Source organism: Octodon degus, unplaced genomic scaffold, assembly GCF_000260255.1.
Source record: "Octodon degus isolate 3935 unplaced genomic scaffold, OctDeg1.0 scaffold00120, whole genome shotgun sequence".
Taxonomy (NCBI): Eukaryota; Metazoa; Chordata; class Mammalia; order Rodentia; family Octodontidae; genus Octodon; species Octodon degus.
The window spans coordinates 7,946,898-7,967,426 of NW_004524696.1; the positions used below are offsets into that span (position 1 = coordinate 7,946,898).

At 50.9% G+C, this 20,529-nt stretch overlaps 1 protein-coding gene across 5 annotated transcripts in view; it reads left to right on the top strand.

Moving 5' to 3' along the window:
• Nfatc1 (nuclear factor of activated T cells 1) overlaps nt 1-20,529 on the top strand; it is a 113,484-nt gene that overhangs the window by 56,377 nt on the left and 36,578 nt on the right. For 4 of the 5 annotated variants that reach the window (XM_023700051.1, XM_023700053.1, XM_023700054.1 and 1 more), the window contains exons 7-8: nt 4,004-4,059; nt 7,480-7,612. In XM_023700051.1, the coding sequence (XP_023555819.1) occupies nt 4,004-4,059; nt 7,480-7,612 (189 nt within the window). Of the gene's footprint in view, nt 1-4,003; nt 4,060-7,479; nt 7,613-11,626; nt 12,596-20,529 lie in introns of those variants that run through there. The other variant, XM_004640203.2, reaches the window with a different exon arrangement.

Here is a 20,529-nt window from a genome sequence, read left to right on the forward strand (position 1 = left end):
GGTTTGTGGCCAATCTTGAACTCAGATCCCAAGCAGAGACCGTGGAGAGTGGGCTGAGTTCAGTGGAGACTATTTGCTGGTCTGCTTGATACCTACAGGCATCATGAGTACTCCTCCCCTGGGATATGATGGCCATGACTGGAAGGTGGTAGGTGGCAGTGAGATTGACCTGGGGACTCCTGTAAGCAGGACAGTGGGCACACTCAGGCACTGTGGAGCGTTGCCTCCCTCTCTCTGGGTACAATGATGGAAGCAGCCCTTCCTCTTGGCCTCCCTGCCCCTGGGGAATCCAGACAGTGGGCTTGACCCAGGAGCCTCCCTGACAGCAGTTTCCTGTGCTGGCTTCCATTGCCAAGGGATCACCAACACCCTTGCTAGTGTTGGTGATGGTACAGCAGCATGTGCCCTACCCTCTTTAAGCACAGCAGCACACTGGGTTTCCGCAGATGCGGAGCTGGGCCTCCGTGTACCCTCCAAGCATTCTAGGACTCCTCCTGGTGTTCTAGCAGGCATCACTCACAGCTATGTTGCATGATGACTTTCTTGTATCAGTTTCAGTGATCTGTCATTTACATACTGTCCCATTTGCTCCAAGTGTGTGGCTCCATGGTAGGTGCAGGTAGGCTTACAGGACAGCTCTATCTCTCCCTTGTCTGTCAGCAGCATTGTGGTACCCTGAGGTTTATGTGCTGGAGGGATCGTCCCCAGAGTGGCCACTCCCCATCACTGGGGAGATGACTGGGTGCTGGGGCATTGCCTTAGAGGAGATGAGGGTGGTTCTGGGGGATGCCAGCTAGCTAGTAGGTGACATGTCATCAGGAGTACACTGGGGCCAGTAGCTGGCTTCTTGGCTGGCCACGTGGTCTCCACAGTCTCTGCCTGAGGTGCCATCTACAGCAGGCCCCCTAAAGGCCCGAGGGATGCTATAAAGCATCCTACCTCATATATTTTGTTATGGCAACAAGGAGCAGAGTGACAGAAGCCATCACCGCATTTTCTCCCTTCCTACCCCCCAGCCCAGACATCGCTAACCCCCTTTCCATGTCTGCGGACCTGGCTGTTCAGGTTCGTCCACATCAATGGAATCAAACTGTGTTTGTGTGACTTCTTTCAGAATATTTTCAAGGCTCATCCATGTGGCAATCGTTATCAGCACCTTGTACTTTTCTGGGGATGAGCAATAAATAATACTCCACCGTGTGGCCAGGCCACAGTTTGTGTGTCTGTGGCTCACATGGGCTGTGTCCACTCTTGGGTGGTTGTCCTGAGTGCAGCTGCTGTGAACAGATGAGTGAGTTTCCATGCAGATGTGTCTGGTTCAAGGCTGATTTCCAGAGCATCTGGCCAGTCTCCTTCTCAGCTGGAATCCTGCTGAGGAGGGTGAGGCTGTGCTCCCAGGCAGGCACACCGATGAGGAGGGATGGGCAGGGATGGGGGATGCCAGCTAGCTAGTAGGTGACATGTCATCAGGAGTACACTGGGGCCAGTAGCTGGCTTCTTGGCTGACTTCTTGAGAGCTACCAAGGCTCGTGTCAGTCTCTGCATGGCCAGGCTAGGTGTTCCTGTCCCTGCTATGCATTCTTCTGGATATGTGCATCTCACTGGTTAGTCCTGGTCCCTGAAGGCAGAGCAACAGCTGCAGCTCCAGGATGCGGCTTCTTGAGACTGTCAGGAAAGCCTTCAGCTCCTGAATAAATGCTCAGCTGCTTCTCCTGTGGAAACAGGCTTAGCCCATAGCCACGGAGTGACTGGCCTGTGAGCCAGGGCAGCAGTGCAGCCTGCAGGCTTCCCCAGTGCTGCAGGCCTGGCTGTGTGGAAACCTTCAGCGGGTGTGGTGGGGAAGCCTTTCTGATGACTCACACTGCAGGGAATTCCCTAATGATTTGGAATATTTTTGCTTCTGGACTTGGGCACAGTTTCCTACTAAGAGCAGGGAGCTCCTGATAAGACAGAACAAAGGCCTTTTCAGAGTGACCACCTCCCTCCTGGCAGAAGCTGGAGTTTGAACAGCCCTGCAGCTGGCCTCCCCTTGTGTGGGCGCTTCAGAGAGGATGCCATTGGCAGATCTGAAGGCTGCAGTTGTCCTGGGAAAGCAGGGGCCACCCTCCCAGCAAGCAGTGTGGAGACGTGGAGATAGAAACTAGTCTAGCGGCTCCCGAAAGCATGCCTGCTGAGCATCCTCTCTGCCTGGCCTTGGCCCTTTGACTGTGCTGGGACAATGCCTTGTGTACATTTCTAATTGTAAATATTTATTTACCTGTAAAAGACCACAGTCAGGCCCAGAACAGCCAGCACCTGCCTCCTCATCTGTGTGATAGCTGCACCTGGGGAAACCTTTCCACCTCCCTCCCAGGGGCCAGGAAAGCCAGATGCATACATTCGAATGTGGCACATGCATTTTGGTGATTACAAAAAGCCCAGCTTTTAATGAGAAACCACACGTTATGTGTGATTGATGCTATTACAACTTGGGGGGTATGGACGGGTGGTGTCCTTCTGTTGGTAGGGAGTGTTAGGCCAGGCAGGTGCAGGGCAGTAAGATAGCTCAAGGGCTCTCTCGAGGACAAGTCAGCAAGAAGCTGCCCCCATAGGCCACACGGCTCAGGGGCAGAGAAAATGGGCTCCACCTCTGCACTGCAAGGAATTTCTAGCTTGTGACTTGAATCTACAGGGCATAGCACTGGGAGGCAGCTGTGCTGCGAGAGGGTGAGTGGGGAGGAGGCCCTGTCTTTCCTGGGAGGTGACAGGGCTGTAGAATCTTCTAGCTGACAGAGTCCAGGGGCTCCCTGCTTTGTGAAACTGCTGCTTTAGAAGGAGCTGGGTATTTTTAGTTTCCTACTGTTTTTCCAGAAGGGGCTGGGTGCTGGTCCATGCCAGGGCCCTGGGTGGGTTTGTCTGATGAGCGGTTTGTGCTGAACTATGGGCATCCTGGAGGCTGGCATGGCTTGGAACAGCTGGGTGACTAGTGCTTCTACTCTTTACCCTGTAAGGAAAAGGAGATTTTGTCTGATTTTTCAATGATGTAGATTTGTATCAGGTGCCTTTTTTCTTTGAAAATAATTCAAACAAAAAGTAAGTGTCATCCTATAATTGTTAATCTTGGCAGTGACCTCACTTTGGAGACTAAAATGCGAAGGAGAAAAAAGAGGCCTCTGGAGTGGACCCATCAGTGCTCAGTGCCCACCCAAATGGTCCCCAGATAATGTGTAGTCAGAGGGTCAGAGTCACAGAGCTTGTGAGTGGCAGACATTCCGTCCCCTGAGCAGTGGGGCCACGCTCTGCCACCAGCAGAGAACAATATGCTCTTTCACTGTGCCTCCAGGAGCCTTTTTATTTTTTTTTTTTAAACATGCAAATGGCCACTGGGCTAAGGTTAAAAATACCATGTGTTTTGCATTGCTGTGTCCTGATGTGGCAAGTAGTCAAAGAAAGACTTTTTTTATTTCCCCAGTAGTTCCTCTGAGCAGCGGCTAGGGCCTCTCAAGCCCTACCTTGTGCTCCCAAAACATATGGGAAGCTGGGCGTGGTAAGGCTAATCGTAGAGCCGGGCTGGGCCTGAGCCTAGTGCACATCCACTGTTTCTGTGCGGTGTTCTCTGCTTGGAGAAGGGTGAGGTGTGGAGACACCTTCATAACTTGCACAGGGCTGGTGAGGTGCTGCTGAACCTGGATGTGGAGGTAGACTGCCAAGCACATGTGTGGCTGTGTGGCTGCTTCTGAAGGAGCACGGTTGGAAGGAGCCCTGGGCACAGCCGCTTGGGATTGGTGGTCCTCAGCCCTCCACACCAGGCCCCTGTGTGCCTTCGTACCCCCTCCACCCCCAGCTGTGAGGGTCAGCTGGCCCTGGGTCCCCAGGCTGTTGCCCTTGACCACAGTCCCAGGCTGGGATGCACTCTCCTGTTTAACCTCTTCTCTCCGTGCCCTGTGAGCCTGAGTCATCTGGGAGGTTTAGAGGGACAGACTTCCCACCAGAGTGACAAACTTCTTCCTGCCCTTTCTTCTAGATGGCCACCATGTGTGGGAGATGGAGGCAAAAACTGACAGAGACCTGTGTAAGCCAGTAAGTATCCTTGGGTCCTACACAAACAGGGCCTGAGTAGGGTGTGTTTTTTGTTTCTTTAAATAAAACAATTCATAAAAATACAACAAGTAATAAAACAATCATAAAACCTGCTGAAACATGTGCTATTATGATGCAAAATACTAGTAGAAGAGAATCAGGATGTTAACAATGGCCAGGAAGGTAACAGCCTAGGCTGGGCTTGAGGTCTCACCTCTCTTTAAGACACAAGAAAAGTAGTCAGCACCTGGTCACAGGTGCCAGGCCCTGAGTATCCCCAGAAGAGTGCATCACTGGAACAGTTGTGTCTTTTATTGGGGTCCTGATTCCCTTGCTAGAGGTGTTGCCCTGCACAAAGGGCTGCCCCTAGGAAGCCACAGCATTCTAAGCCTCCCAAGTGGGCATCCAGCACCTTCCCAGACATGCTGTGCCACCTGGAAGCAGGATTTCACCAGTATCCTTGCCAGTGGCTTAACATCACCCTCTCTAGAGGACATCTCAACCGCTTAGCTGACACAAGGTCAGTTCTAACAGACTGTTTAATCTACTTTTTGGATTTGCCAATGAGCCGATGGACATGCATGTACCAAAAGTCATGGCAAATGTGGTGTGCTCTGTGGTTAACATCGTTGATCTATGTTTCCAGCCTACCCATAACACATGGCTTCTGCCCACACTCGTGCTTTACCATCATGGTTTCTTGGTGCCATTTGCTCACTGGAGGTACCTAGGAGAAATTATTGTTCTTTAATTATTGTTCCTTACTCATGGAACCCATTCCTGTCCACAATTATGTCGCTACTATAGCACAGTGGATCCTCCTCCAGCCCTTTACCTCCAGTCTACATCTGTAAACAAAAGTGGGCATCTTGGACACAACACAGGCTGGGTCTTGTTTTCTGATCCAATATTCTGCTTTCTTCACTCCCACTCTTTTGATTAGACCATTGATGTATAAAGTGATTGTTTATATTATTGAATTATTATCTGCCATTAAATTATGCATGTGGACTCTGCCTCATCCTAAAAGAACCAAAATATACCATGACTAGGAAACAGTTTTTTGAAGCAATCCATAGTTGTCCCATGCTCTGAAGCTGGTTCCTCTGAACACCGTCGTGTGTCTGAGTGACCCATCAGGTGAGCATGGGGAGCCAGGAGGCTTCTGTGTGCACTCGCATGTGTGATTCAGAAGCATCTTCTGGGCTAAGGACTTTTTCTTGGCCTTTCTGGGCACACTGATTCCTCTGGGGAGTTGTGTGAGCAGGAACAGTTGGGACAGTCCCCTCAAGGACTCTCATCAGGGAGAACATAGTACCTGAAGGGTACTGTGGCATGTTTGCTACAGGCTCAGCCCACTTCTCCCCTTGCAGGTGGTTCCGTCAGTAAGAACATCTTTCATGCTGCAACTTCAGTCCACTTTTCCGGGGGTTGCGGCTTGTTTCTTGGCGTGACTTGTCTTTGGTGGTGTTCAGTCTCCTGATCTTGTTGTCTACTCACAGCTCTGCCTCCATTACTTTTCTGGACCTTCAGGAAATGCTTGCTGCCACGGAGCAGGGGGCACACATGCGCACACACATACACACGCTCACACACCCACAGTGTATGTTAAAGCAAGTCACATGGATGTATTGGTTTGAAACTTGTTTTTTCCCCCCACATTGACAAGATTTCCCATCACTTCATTTCTTTTCCATCTTTTCTCTCTTCCTGCTCTGTGTTTAAGCACAGTATACCCACAGAGGCAGTATTTTCATCCTCAGATTTGTCTCTTTAGAGAGTGCATCAGCTATGACCACATGGAGACTTGAGCCCAGGAGACAGAGCATCAGTGAGAAGTCTGCTTCTTGCTCCATGACAGATTCTTTGTCTCACTGTGGATGGCCTGTGGTGAGCACAGCTGTGTGCTAGCAGTGGCACTGCTCCTGTGTCCCCCGAGTGTGGCTGAGTCCTCAGAAACCAGGACGGGCAGTGAGGAAAGTTTCAGGCTGCAGGACTTCCCTCTCAGAAACTGGAAGGGTGGTGGGTAGCCTCGAGGTACACTGCCCCAGGCACTGACACAGCCACTCCTGCTCCATCTCCATTTTTGGCTGTCAGTTGTATCACCCAGGAATGATTCTGATGAGAGAAGAGTGCCGGAGCAGACTTGTTTCTGTGTGTTTCTTTCTCACTCTTTCTAGCAAAACACTCAGGGCAGGTTGCTCAGAGCCAGGGGGATCCCAGGGTAGGCATCTCCAACGGGCCTCAACCTGGGCCCTGGCACCCACCAGTCCTCTGTAGTAGGATTGTGGCCTCAGTTTCTTCGTCTGTACATGGAAGAGGTTGAACCTGTTTTCTGTTCTTTAGTCTTTGTTTCTAATTTCTGTAATTTATTATTAGTGTGATTCAATCAATTTTGCACAATTGATTTGCTACAATTATAACAGCACTTGCTAATTATAATTAGCACTTGTAACAGCTAATTACTATCAAAAGAAGTGATACAATAGATTTTTTTTCTTGTACAGTTTCTTTGATAAACCAAAATCACATGATTAAAAAATGCAGAAACTTTATAGATTGGAAAAACCCCAGGTGTACCCCAACAGTGTTGGTGCTCCCTGGCATACAGTACCCCAAGGCAGGGTCACCTAAGCCTCTGCCACCTCACAGCTGCTTACAGAGTGGGGTCTGGGTATTTTGACCCCCAGTCGTGGTTTCTCACTTAGTGTCAAGTTTTCCTTGCTTGTTTTTTACATCTGTCCTCAAGATGCCATGGTTACTATAAAAATGCTGATTTGCTTGGTTTAAAAACACAAAAGAGAAACAGCAGCCACCATAAACTGCCCCATTCCATCGCCTGTGCACTTAACCCTGGAGCAAGTGCTGCCTTCCCCCCCACCCCCGCACCCCAGGTTTAGTGAATCTGGGGTTCTGACGTGGGCAGTCTCCCTCCAGAGACAGTGTTCCTGAGAAGCACCTCCTCCTCGCCACTGCATGCAGGCGCCTTCATGGGCGCCTGTGTCACCTGCAGCCAGACCGGTGTGGCGCTTTCAGTCTGATGCCACTGACCTTTGGGTGCTAGGGCAGCCGTAGTTCTCAAGGAGCTGGTCACCGCTGATGTTCACAGCTTGGCTCTCGGGCCATGTGGGCTCAGACCCACCACAAAGGCCTCCTGGCTCCTACATGAGCCAGAGGCCAGTCAGCCTCTCCCTGTGAGTGAGCACATGTGCTGGCCAAGCTTAGTTCAAACACGTGAGCATGTGTCCCATGTGGAAGCTACCCTGATTGGATCTCTGGGTGGCCAGAGCTGGCTGTTTGCAGAAATCTACTAAGTGGCTGAAACTTGGCAGAGGAGCTTGTGTATGATGCTTTGACACAAAGCATTTTTAGTTTGTAAGATGCTAATCATCTGCTTCCTCTTTGCTGTTTTCTCCATAGAATTCCCTGGTGGTTGAAATACCACCTTTCCGCAACCAGAGAATAACCAGCCCTGTCCAAGTCAGTTTCTATGTCTGCAACGGGAAGAGAAAGAGAAGCCAGTACCAGCATTTCACCTACCTTCCTGCCAATGGTAACGCTGTCTTTCTGACTTTAAGCACTGAAAATGAGCCGAGAGGGTGCTTTTTCTAACGGGGACAGAAGCTGTGAGACTGCGTTGCTGTAAAACAGCATGATTGTGTTGTATATTTAAACTGTGTGATCGCTTGTTAGCAAGTCATCCATTCCCTCTGAGAAAAGTGAAGCCTTGGATGCATTTTCTTTTATTATTGATACCTATTGGGATAATCACTTGTCATTTTGCTGGCTTCTTGTGAGAGCTCTGTGCAGCTTTTTTACACTCAGAAGCTGAGGTGTCTTGGTGTGTAGTGAAATTCTGTAGGTCTTTAAGGTGGAAAGCAAACAGTTACAGCTATTGTGCTGGTGTCTTCAGGAACAAAACCTCTCTTCTGAGCCCAAAGGCAAGCGCAGGAGGTGGTCCTAAGGGAGCAGGGTGCTTCTGTGCCCATGGTAATGTTCCACGTAGTATGTCCCTACTGAATAATCTCACCTTCCTGTGACGTGGGCCTTCGGGCAGAAGTGCCTTTTGCTCAGTCTAACTGTCCCTTTATGTTTTAGGGATGGATGTTTTCACTTAAAAAAAGAACAGCTTGAATTTTCCACTTTTTAAGGTATCTTCTTAAGGAAAAAATACCATTTCTTGCTTTTTTACCCTCTAGACCAATAGAAAACAAAGATGTGTTTGTAGCCTCCTGGCTTCCTGAGAGGGCTCGTGGTACAGCAGAAAGTGAGTGGAGGCACAGCACGACTGTCGGGCTGAATTTTACTGTATTGTGGATTAGCTCAACTATCAATAATCTTTATATTATCTCTTTTTGTTCCTAAAAACTGACAAGATTTATACAATTTAACAGGGAATTTTACACTAAGAACTATTTGCACAACCACACTGTCATCTTAGTAAAATCTAAGTTTTTTTTAGGTTTTTGTTTTTTCTCACTGTAAACATCATTTGTAATACATGAGATACAAGAAAACCTTAGAATGTCGTTAAACTGTTGGCATTAAACTGCTAGGATTAGCTTCATTGGGTACACATAGAAATGCCTTTCAAGATTTGAATAATAGGATCTGATTGCCAGGTTAGGAGGTCTGAGGGCATCTGTGAAGAGCTGTGAGAACCTGTGTCACACGGTGCTGCTCCTCTTGGGCTTGTGGGATGTCTCTTGGCCACTTTGTGAATCCCATCCATTCTTAGAAAAGTGTACAATATGTCCTATGAAAGAAAATATTTAGCCTGTTTTTCTAACTGTAATGATAATGCCCCAATTAAACTTCAGGCATGCTTGACCAAAAATTGAACGTTTTAAAGTTCTAGATCTTATAAGGAAAAATTACTATCTTAAGCAGTATAGAAATAGCACGGGCGTGTGTCTTGTCAGTGTACTTGGTATACTTCACTGCACACGTTCACACCGTGCTGAGTTTTAGCACCCATTGTGCTGTGTCCTAGGGAGAAGGGACCTGTGCAGGCTGCACCAGAGAGCTCAAAGCCAGCAGGCTCAGCCTGCTGCCTCCTCCTGGCCACACTCTACCCTGCAGCCAATTGCCCTGATCTGCCAGCTGTACCCCCACTCGCCTGTCCCCCACCCTAGCCCTCCACACTCCTTGTCCACGCCTCCCTGGGTCCCTCTCCAACTGCCAATCTGCCCAGGCTTTTCTGTCCACAGTGCAGGTCTTTCCTAGCTCACGCCCGACCTCGGGGCCCATCTGGTCCTGACAGCCTCCTCCAACCTGCTCTGTTGGATATTTGCCTCCAGCACTTTGGGGACCCAAGGCAACCGTCAGCCCTGACTGCGTCCCCACATCACCAGACTATGAGCTCCTTTAGAGCAATCCCAGGCTGCCACGGGATTGCATTCCCAGCATTGCTCCATGTTGGTGCATGGCTGGCTGTCAATCTGTGCTTCTTAAAGTAAATAAACGAACAGATGGAGAACTGGAGCTCCTGTGTCCGGTGTTCTGTCTGGCGCTCACCTGCGGTGCTTGGGGCCTTCTGCAGTTTGAGGGCTGAGCCTGAGAAGGGTGAGGCCATTACCCCCCTGTAGCTGATGAGCTCTCCAGCACCTGCACTAGCATGGTAACGCGTTCGCACCTCAGAATCCTGCTCAGGCTGCTTCCGCCGCATGGTCATGAGGCGCCAGGCACATTAAGGAAGGGTTAGCAGCTCCAAGTTCAAAAGACACGTTCTGAGAGATGAAAGCTTTGCAGGTAGGGCAGGTGGGGGACATTTAATTCAGGAGCACTAGCCTGATTCCAGGTGTTTTGGGTTTGCTCACCTTTTCGTTTTTGGCCTTAATTGTGAGGTTGTCCGTGTTCCACCTAGAAAATCTATATTGTTGTGTGGGCTTTGTGTCTAGTTTCAGTTACTCATGTCTAGGATTGTGGCAGATACTGCATTTGAGGAGATTCTTCTTAAGGTTGTGTGTTGTTGTGGTACAGACGATAGCCAAAGAACAGAAATCAATCTATTCAAATTTCACCTGTGAAATTTATTTTCAAATACAATTACCTAAGTTTGCCCTGAGAATTATAAGTAAGATAGGATCCTTTTCTCTCCCATTCCTCAAGTCCTTGAGAAGGGTCCTGCTCTGGGACTAAATCCCCAGCTGCTGCAGGCCCCCTTTGGCAGTGTCAGTGTTGGAAACCAAAGGGCCCACATGAATTGCTGCTGAGGTGGGGAGCTCCTCCACCTGGATCCTGCATGTTTGTCAGTGCTCAAGCTGTCTTCTGATGACTCAGCAACAGATAAACACAGGCAGCAGCTCTTATGTCACCCACCTGTCTACTGACTCTCCCACCTCACCTTCCCACACATTTTAGGCTAGCTTGTCTCAGTGGTCATATGGCAGGAAGATGAGGGAGCACGTGCAGCTTTGGTGGGCTGGCATCTTTGGAGCAGGTCTGTGATGGCCTAGAATGGTCTAGCTGTCTTTCCCCTCTCTGTATTCAGAGGGTGGCAAACTTGAATGTAAGAGTCCTCGAGTAAAATGGTCATGGCTGGTTGGAGAGCCCTGGGCTGAGCCTGGCATCCTTGGACGTCCATTAGGTACACAGTGGAGAAAATACCAGGCAATCAGGAAAGAGGATGTAGAGTGCATACATGTGCAAACACACAGACACACGGAGGTTTTCTAAGCTTCTTGTTTGTTACTGGTTTTATCTCACTGTGTCTAAATCTAGTCTTCTGAGGAAAATGTCCTTCCAGCTAAGCTGGGGTGCCTAGTGCTACCATGAGACAGACTCTTCCAGGAGGGGGCATGGATCCACACTGTTATTTCAGCATGTCAGTTAGAATTAGAGGTGAGGTGTTCTGGGTAGAGGAATGGATCCCTCATGAGCTGGAGGATGACTGTCCACACCAGCCTGAGCACCAGCTGGAGAGTGTTTTGTGTCCCAAGTAGGATGGGTGGGAGTTGACACCTATTCTATAGGACCAGCGCTCTTTAGAAAAATAAGACCAAGTTATGAGCTCAAAATATATCCTAACATCATTATTTCTTTAAAATGAGAAAATAAATCCTGAGAGATTGTTGAATCTTCTCCATTTAGTCTTATTTTAGTTATCAGAAATGCTTCTGACATGCCCACCCCACCCTGCCTGGGCACACAGCTGGCAGGGGCAGGTGCTGCCCTGTCCTTGGTGCCCACCAACTCCTGCCTTTGGGCACCAGGGACCAGCAGCCTCACAGAGGTGACTGGGCAGGTAAACAGCTTAATAGGAAGACCATCGGTTGGCCAGTGTGCTGGGGGAGGTGAAGACCAGCAGAGATCCATCAGCTTCAGGATGGCCAGTCCCTCCCAGCCAAGGCCCCTCAAGCTTCCTAAAGAGGCACGGATCTGGGATGGAGACACCTGTGAGCTGGAGACTGAATTCCTCATTGAGCAGAACTTCATTTCCTTTGTGGTTAGGAAGGAGCCCATCTTTCTGGTCATGTGATGTCCCCTAAGATTGAAAATCTGTTTCTTCCTCAAGAGAGAGGAAAGAGATGGCATCTACTGACTTCTTGTTTGCTTTTTAAATCAGAAATAATGGTCATGCTAGAGGATGTCACCTGGAGAGGCTCGAATGGCATGCATAGGGCCTAGATCCTTCAGAGTTCCGGCTAATCCCAGCGATCGTCTAGCAGAGAACTGCTGGTGTTGGGAGCTGTGGTGTAAAGTAGAAGCTGCTGTGTGGAGAGCTCACCTGGGCAGCAGCCCTGCCGGGGGGCTCCTTTGCCACCTGGCGGGTATGGGCCTTTGCCACTGACATCATGAAGACCTCAGCTGGACAGCGTGCAGGCCCCAACAGGAAACTTCCCTTCAACCTACAAGAAACTTCCTGCCACTTTGTGAGGCAACCTCAGAAAGCTCAGCCCCTTGGGTCACCGTGGGAGACACAGAGGCGACTGTAGACAGAGCTGTGAGCTGTGTCCTCTTCAGCTACCCAGTTTATGTCATCCAAGGCACCGTGAGCAGCCCAGGTCCTTGGCAGCCATTTGGACTGACCTTTTCCCATGAGCTTCTTGGTTCATTTTATGCCCAAGTCCACCACATATAAAGTTTAATCTGAAACTAATTATCTTCACCAAATCACTGTAGATGTTAATAGTGACTCTAAATATTTAGTTTCCTTTGGGACAAAGTGAGATTTGGGCCAGCTGAGAATGCCTCAAGATTCTTCTTGATTTGCATGCCTCTGGGCCCCTTGTGTCTTCGGTGCTGGCCTTGGTCCCCAGTCCCTCACCCTCCTTGAGCGTAAATGAGCTGGACTTGAGTGTAGAATGAGCTGGTTGCTATTCTGGATGGCAGCTTACTGGAAACACCCTGGCATGGACTCCTAGGTGCCCTCTTGGCATCACTGAAGGAGTGATGCTCTGAGAGCTGTGGTGGCCCTGGTGCACAGGTTGGCTGTGCACAGCTGGGCCCACCATGACCTCTTCCTACAGCTGTGAAGACAGTTCCCCTAGACTCCACCCACCTATGCTGTTCTCTGAAATAAAGTCATTCTCTGGTCCCTTGTGAATGATGGCTGCCTCTCTGGTTCTAGCAGTCTCATCTGCCTTGAATGTTGGAGCTCACGTTTCAAGCTTGTGATATGGGCTTGTCTCTGCCTGGCACAAGTTGCCTCCTGTCCTGGGTCTGACCGCACTCAGGACTTGGAGAAACAGAGGTTTCCCAGGTGGCCCTCAGACCTCCTCCTGTTCATCCAGGCCCAGCATGGCAGATGTAAAGCGTAGGCCACTTACATGTGACCCCTGTCATGCCGGGGTCATGTTCGTCAGCTCCCCTGCTCCTGGGGTCTGAGGTCTAGGCTCTCCCCTGCTGGGCTCAGCCCCGCCTTCTCATCACAGCCCCACCCCCATTCTCATGAAGCAGATCATGCTGCTGTTTCTAGCCTGTGATCCAGATTTAACTGCATTTCAAGTGGCCAAAGGATGTGTCAGCTGTAGGAATACTGGTGTCCTGATCCTTTCTTCCAAACACAAAATAAAGTCCTTGTGGAGAAGCCAGCAGGAAAGTGGGGAGTTCCTGAAGCTCTGGGTGGCGGGGACAAACTGGCTCCTGCCTCTCCCAGCGGTCGCTGTGTTCAGGATGTGGCTGGTCCTCTGGAAGTGCTGGCGTGATCTTCCCTGCAGCATGTGTCGTGTGCAGAGCACCTCTGCCTAAGAGCAGCAGAGGTATGTGCTCTGTGTACCATCCCCGCAGAGTCTCAGGTTAACCCCGAGTGGAGAGGGGTGTCTCGCTTCCTGCATTTTTAGCCAGGCAGTCAGTAAACTCTTACCTGTTGTGGGTCCCCAGCCCTTGCAAGGCTGCTCACTGCTCTTGCTGGCCTCCAGGAGGGAAACCCAAAGGGGAGAAGGAAGGCTTCAGTGAAGAGGTGAGGTGGAGATGCCTTCATCTAAGTCCTCATGGCACGGACAGGTGCAGACATCTTGGCTCCTCATACACATAGCCCACCCCCACGAGCTTTCTTTGACCCTGTGTTTTCACACAGGGAAAGGCTCTTCAGTATAAGATTGCCCCTGAAGAAATTGGAGATGAGAGATAGAATGAATTACAGAATGACCACGGGCATCTGGGTGGGCTTAAGAAAAAGACCATGATGGAAGGGAGCCCTGGTCCTGGGAGGTGAAACAAGGAGACGGAATGTGGTTACCACTCCAAGGACTCCCTACAGGGCACACAACAGTCCAACAAGGCAAGACAATGGGAAGGCCATTTTGTATAGAAATCTAAGGGCCACAGGCCACTAAAAACAAATGGAAGAGTGAGTCAGTGAGAGCCGAAACCCTAGGAGTCTGTCTGGGCACCAAGACTTGTGGGGAAAGCACTAGAGAGTTAACTCCATCTGTAACCAGTGCACCCTGGGGTGGGCCACTTTTCCCATTTGTGAGCCTGTCTCCCAGACAGGGCCCCAACCTGCTTGCTGAGCACCAAGGGTCTGGCCTGGCTCTTTGTCCTCTGACCATTGCCATAGACCCTGGCTTTGCAGCTGTTTGGATGAGATCCACCAGGATGAGTCACATTCTCAAAGCACAAAGTGGAGCATTGGCAATTATTGGGTGAAACCAATCAATGTATTTTTTGGCTGTGTGGTCTGTTTCAACCATCTCCTGCCATTAGCCTAATTGGTAATTGTCATATCTCTACTTAACCATGCCCTCCGGGAGACTGGGCTCCTCCACACCTGTGGCACGGAGGTGACACCCACACAACCAAACCTGCCCCTTATCCTCTGCCTGGGCTGGGTCCTCACTCTTGCTCATGGTCTGAGGCTCTGGTAAAGTAACTGATCACTGTGTGCCTGCTTTTGTGCTTCTGAAACAGATACTGTCAGTTCCACCCCTTCAGGGTTGGTGTGAGGACTAAGCGACAATGCACAGCAGCACTTAAGGGGGTCCTGGGCTCGTGGTTGGTGTGAGCCATTGTTGTCAGCTACGACTGAGCTGAAGGTTAGTCGCTATATCTTAGATGTGTGCAGCTGGTGAGGCTGTGGGTCACGCTGCATGAAAGACAGAACGTATTACCAAAAGAGAAGTGAAAGGAGCTGGCATTTCCAGCAGCTTGTGTCCCTGTGTGAGACAGTGCGTAGGTGGTAAGCTCGCTTTCCCTCCACTGCTTGGTAAGTCCCCTCAGCCCTGCAGCGTTTATGGAGCTCTGGACGGAGGCATAGGTGCATCCCCACCCACCAGGGGCTGCACTCAGGGGGGCTCACTAATTTCCTCTTTAGTTCAAAGTCATTCCCCTGGGTTATCCATGCTCATTGTTCGTACTGATGGCAAAACCTGGGTTTTAAAGTCATGCAGTGAAGGAGGACAGTCTAATCTTTATTTTGGGGGGGGTTAGACATTGAATAAAACTTCATTTGTCCAGTACTACAGAATGTACTTGATAAAGTATTTCAAGGTGAGACACTTGAGGTCACTTAAACTGTGGGCATAGGATGAAAGGAAGATTACAGTGCGGTCGTTCCTTATCACGCTCAGCATGCAGGCCGCCAGCAGGCAGCAAGCACCACACCTGTGGGCATCCACTTCTACTTGGAGACCAGGCGTCACTGCACATGAAGAAAGGACCTGCAACAACCTCTGCTCCATCTGCTCAGCCGTAATAACACACCATAGCTGAGGGTTAGACAGTAGATAGCCATTCCTCACAATCCTGGTGACTGTAGGTCCAGGACCAGGTGCCAGCATATTCAGGCTCTGGAGTGAGTCCACTTTTTGCTGTGGCTTCACAGGGCAGGGAGTTCCTGTGATGACACCAGGCCTCACAGATAGGCCACCCACATCACAGCATTTTAGATGAGAAGACTGGCCTGTCCTCACAGAGGTCCAGCAAGTGCCCATGGCTGACCTGGGCTGACCTCTGCAGTACCAGGGCCTCTGAAGCACACATATTCTCCCTGTCACATGTGAATGACAGGTCTGCATTTTGTAGCTCACAGGGAGGACAGGGTGAGGAGCCCAGAGCTATACAGGACAGCCCAGTCCTGTGCCGCATTTCCTCGCAGATGGGAGCTCACGAAATATATAAACCATATCTTTACATGATACGTGTGTGGCTGGGATGGCCTGAATTTATCTGAGGAAATCATGCTACTGCCCTCCATAGCCCTAGGTGAGGATGTGCCAAACCCTGCTCATTAGTGGTAGGAAAGCCTGCTGGAGCTGGCCCTGGCCACTGACTCTTCCACCGGGGTGAGAGTCTTGGCACCTGGGGCAAGAAGAGGGTCAAAGGCTTTGGTTCTGTTGCTGGATCCTTCTAGGGGCCCTCTGCAATCTCCATTCCATTCATCTATTAAAACAGTCAGTGGGAAAAATATGTATCCCAAGTCCTCAGATAAGAGTGGGGGAGAGGGTCTGCAAGAAGGCTGGACACCAGGAAGGGAAGCCTTGGGCCATGCTGGGTAGAACAGCTGTCTCTCCCACACCACTCAGTCACATCACAGGGGCCTATGGACTGACTGGGAAGGAAGGAGCTACAAGGAGAGTGCCATTTGTCCAGTGGTGCATACACCCAAATCCTATCGAGAACAAGGTGCATGCTTGCTCTTGCGCGGGCACAGTATATATGTTCTCTGTGAAGCCAAGGTCCCCAGCCCTGGACCTTGGACACACCAAGGCAGTCCAAAGGAGAGCACTTCTGATGAGGGGTTGGGCGCTCAATACATAGAGGACTCCTGGGTCTAGGGAATGGCCAAAGGATGACTTCTGGCCCTGTTGGAGAGACCCATGTGGTCCTGGGGAGTAGGAGGGCCCTCCCCAAGCTTCGAGTCTCAAAGGGAGCCAGGAATGTTCTGGAAGGCGCTCTGACTCCTAGGCCATCATTACAGAGGCTATAGGAAGGGCCCAGGGAAAGGGCCCATCGCACTTCTGAGCGCATCTCGCAAAAGCGTACATTTGTACCTGGCTTGGAGGGGGCCTAGAGATGCCATCACTTCCAGCTTGGAGCAAGATTTCCACCACAGGACACAGGCTTCTTGAGGTCGCCATCCTCAGTGGGTTCTGCAACTGCAGGAATGAGGCCCCATGGAACACCAGCATGAAACTGGCTTTCGACACCACACAGAGGGCCGGGAAGCACGAGGCCTCAGGGTCTGGGCTGAGGTGCAGCTGCCAGACCTGCACAGTGGTGCATGCTTCATGGGGCCGCACAGACACCAGCGGCCGCCTTCTCCATGAGAGCATGTTTTGTGGATGACAGCCGGTCTTAAAGATCAGCATTAATCTTTCACACTTTTGCTTTCTGTAATAAATTTAGATTATAAACTCACCACTTGGGTAATGTGGTATTTTTCCATGTGCCATTACATAGAATTGAAGTGAGTTACGCTAGGCCGGATCCTGTGACGCACTCCCAGCCCTCACCCAGCAGGATGGAGACATTGCATCACACCCAGCTTTCTCCGCATGGTCCCCCTGCTGTGCCTCCCCTCCCTCCAGCACTGAATGACAGGGTGGGACCAGCCAGCGGAGCCCCAGCACAGAACATGCCCTTTCTATTTCCCCACTAATAGGAAACAGAGGCATCTTCCTATGAAGCTCCAGAGTTCTCTGAAATCCACACGAAAAATGCAGTTTAGACATAGCACAGTCACGAAACACTCAGCCTTTGCTTTCTGTAGATGCCACAGGAGACAGATGTGTACTTCAGTCTCTGACTTCCCAGACCCTCCATCCAGATTGCAAGGCTGGGCTGGTGGAACACTTTGCTCAGGGTAGCGGCTTTGCTAGCACCTTAGGCCGGTTCATCTCAAAAGCACCTTCAGCTGGTGCTGAGTGACTAGAGATTCTCAGTTGGTCGCTGAAGCTGTTAGCAGCCCTCTGTCACATGGATCATGTGTGATGACACTGCCACCATGGAGGATAAGGACAGGAGATGGAAGCATAAGGCTGAGACAGAGTCATCTAGAGAAGGCTGGTCTTTGGATAGGAGCCCTTGGAAGAAAGGCCCAGGTGGCCTTAAGGTCTTGGCTGCCTGGTGTCTTCTAAGACAAGGGCTTCTCTCACACAGGTGCCACTGACCAGTTACTGAGAAGCCATACCCCCACTCTAGCCCCAAGCTGGCACATCAGTAGCCAAGCTCAGAGCAAAAAGGGGATGCTGTCCCTTAGCCCAGGAGCAAGGACATCATAGCCAGGTACAGGAAACTGGTGCCTTGGTGACAGATGGTGGGACATACACTACATCATTCTTCCTTGTGCCTGTTTGACAATCAGCCCTGAAAATCAAGCTGGGTTCTGGGGTTGGGGCTGTGGCACCTGGACATAGATGCCATTGTTAGAAGGGTACCTTGGGCCGGCCAGATAGCTCAGGGGACTAAAGTGCCTGCTTAGGCAGAGTGCCTTGGCTGGGGTTCAATCCCTGGCCTGCCATGACAGTAATTGAGACTGGGCGTGGTGGCACCTGCCAGTAATCCCAGCTCTTGGGAGGCTGAACACAGGTGGATCACTATGAGTCCAATCTATGTAGTGAGCTCTTATAGACACTGTACTAAATAAAAAAAAGGCGCCCCCCTTTCACCACAGCAGGAAGGGAGTGAGTGCTGGCACTGCTGCAGTCCCTGGGTAGGCAGGGCAGGGCAGGCTTGGCTACGGGTGACAAGCTGATGTCTCAGAGAGGCCCATGTGTGGCTTCATTGGGTGTCTGGCTGTGGGATATGTGGTTAGAGAGCAGCAGTCTGCAGGGGCAAGTTGGTGAGCTGTAGCATGAGGCAGCCACAGTCTTCCACCTGCCTGGGACCCAGCCTGATGCTTCCGTCTTGATCCACTCTGCACCCCAGAACTAGAAGCTCGGGGTTGCTCCATCACCACAGGCCTCATGTTCCTGTGGGCATGAGGTACCTCCCAGTACTCCAGTAGCCTGTGCTGCCTCCAGGAAGACCCTGAGGTGGTTTGAGAGATTTGGAAGTTAACACTGGGGCCATGGGCATTTTAAACAGGTCATCGATAATAGGATTTGCAGGGCTCACCACAGTGCTTCTCGGGAGGCACCACCCATCCTTCTCTTTACCCTGCCTGGCCTGGCCTCTGGATCAATGACGTAGACCCAGCCTATGCTTGCTGTCGCTGTCACTATCCAGTGTGGCAGAGAAACTGTGGCTGCTGGCATTTACTGGACAGCTGGGTTTGGAACTGTTCCTTTCATATTGCACAGGGCAGTCGGTCAGAGTGAGAGGTGTTACAGACTTCATGTGAGACAAGAACCCTTGCACCTCAGATGGAGTCCCAGCAGGGTATTAACTTAACCTTCCAGTCATATTCCTTTTTAAAATCACAAACTTTGAAAATTACCAGTCTAACTTAGAATTCACTCTTCACTGTGTGAACCTTGCCCTTTCTCAGGGTTGTTCTTTAAACTGGAGAGATTTGCGTGCCCCAAGGTCCTAGTCATTTGTCTGGTGCTGTTTTCTGCAACAGCTGTGCCCCATGGCCAGCCAGAGCCTGTGTTCCCAGTAACTGGCTGCAACCAGCTCGGTCTCCCAGGTGCCTCTCAGAGTGAGACTTCATCCCGTGCTCACCAATTCTAGATTTATAGCCTACTGGCAACAGGCTGGAGCAGTTCTGGTTGGGGGCAGTTCTTGGAACCTGGCCTCTTCCTCTGCAGAGCTGTCTGGACAGAGCATGGGCTTGGAGCTGATGCTGGTGCTCTGGGTGACAGATTGGTCTACAAGCACTGCCCAATTCCAGAGGACTGGGGTCTTCCATAGCTGCTTCTGGGAGACACAGCCCTTTATAAAGGTGGGGACCCACAGCTGATTTCCTGTGTGTGACTTTCTGCTGTCAAGGGACTGACTTACAGTGCTGTTTTTTTGTTAAACAAGAGAATGTCCCTCTCACTCTTGGCAGCTGCCTGGTGGGCCCTCCCCTCAAGTGCAGCGGGTCTAGGGCCCATAGAGGAGCCAGCTGTCACTGCTTGTGCCTGTGACTCCATGGGCTTGGGAGAAAACAGATAGGTGACTGGGAGGGGTGTCAGACTTCATAGAGAGGTCTGTGGGGAAGCCCTCTGTGCACCCAGCCCCGGCCACAGGAGTCTCCTCCATACTGTGGCTCTCTCAGCTGTGTCAGTGTTAGAGGAAGCTGCTGCCCATCAGGTCTGTGGACACAGCTACTGTGTACAGAGAGGAAAGTTAATGGGGAACCTTTGATGATGGGGCTCTTCTAGGCCCCATGCTGCCAGAGCCATCAAGGGCCTTTCCCTCATGCACACTGCAGCCACAGAGGTGGGCAAGGTATCCAGAGGGTGTCTGTGTCCTCTGCCACCGGGGGTGACACAACAGTCAGCTTCAGATTCCAGGTAACTGCTCCAAGAGTTGTTCCCATGGCAAATTTCCTTTGGCTCCTTTGGCTCAGCCTTCAGAAGGTGACATGTGGGGCCCTCTTCTCGAAAGGCACAGCAGCCTGGTTGCCCAGCACTGATGCTGCTACATCTCTTTCCTCTGCAGCTCACAAGAAATGCTGGCTGCATGCAGACCTGCTCTTGCTCCCCCTCGTGACCAAGTGACCACCTTCAGTGTGATGGGTTTTCCTGATGTTATTGTACAACAAGTGGCAGCTCTTGAATGGGTCCAGCATGATATGAGCCCTTCTTCCAGGTCCCTGATGAGTGACACCCTTATAGGAGAAATGGGAAAAGCCCTCCCCAGATGATGGTGTACCTGTGGCAGGCATTCGTGTCCTCTCTAGGAAGGTATTTGGGGTACCTTCCTAGAGTCCATGTGGCAGGCTAAACTAGTGCAGCACCCCCCTGGGCACCACATGAAGTCTGTCCTCCACTTGCTGTTGTCCTTTGGCCCACTGTGCTGGCCATACTTCCATGGGAGCTATGGCAGTACCATCCTCTGACCAAGGGCTGGAGAACAGGCCATGGAAAACTTTTCAGTGGCTCTGAGAGTAGCTGAGGGCCCAGCTCACAGCTGCCCAGCTGCTTCTTTACCTTCTGA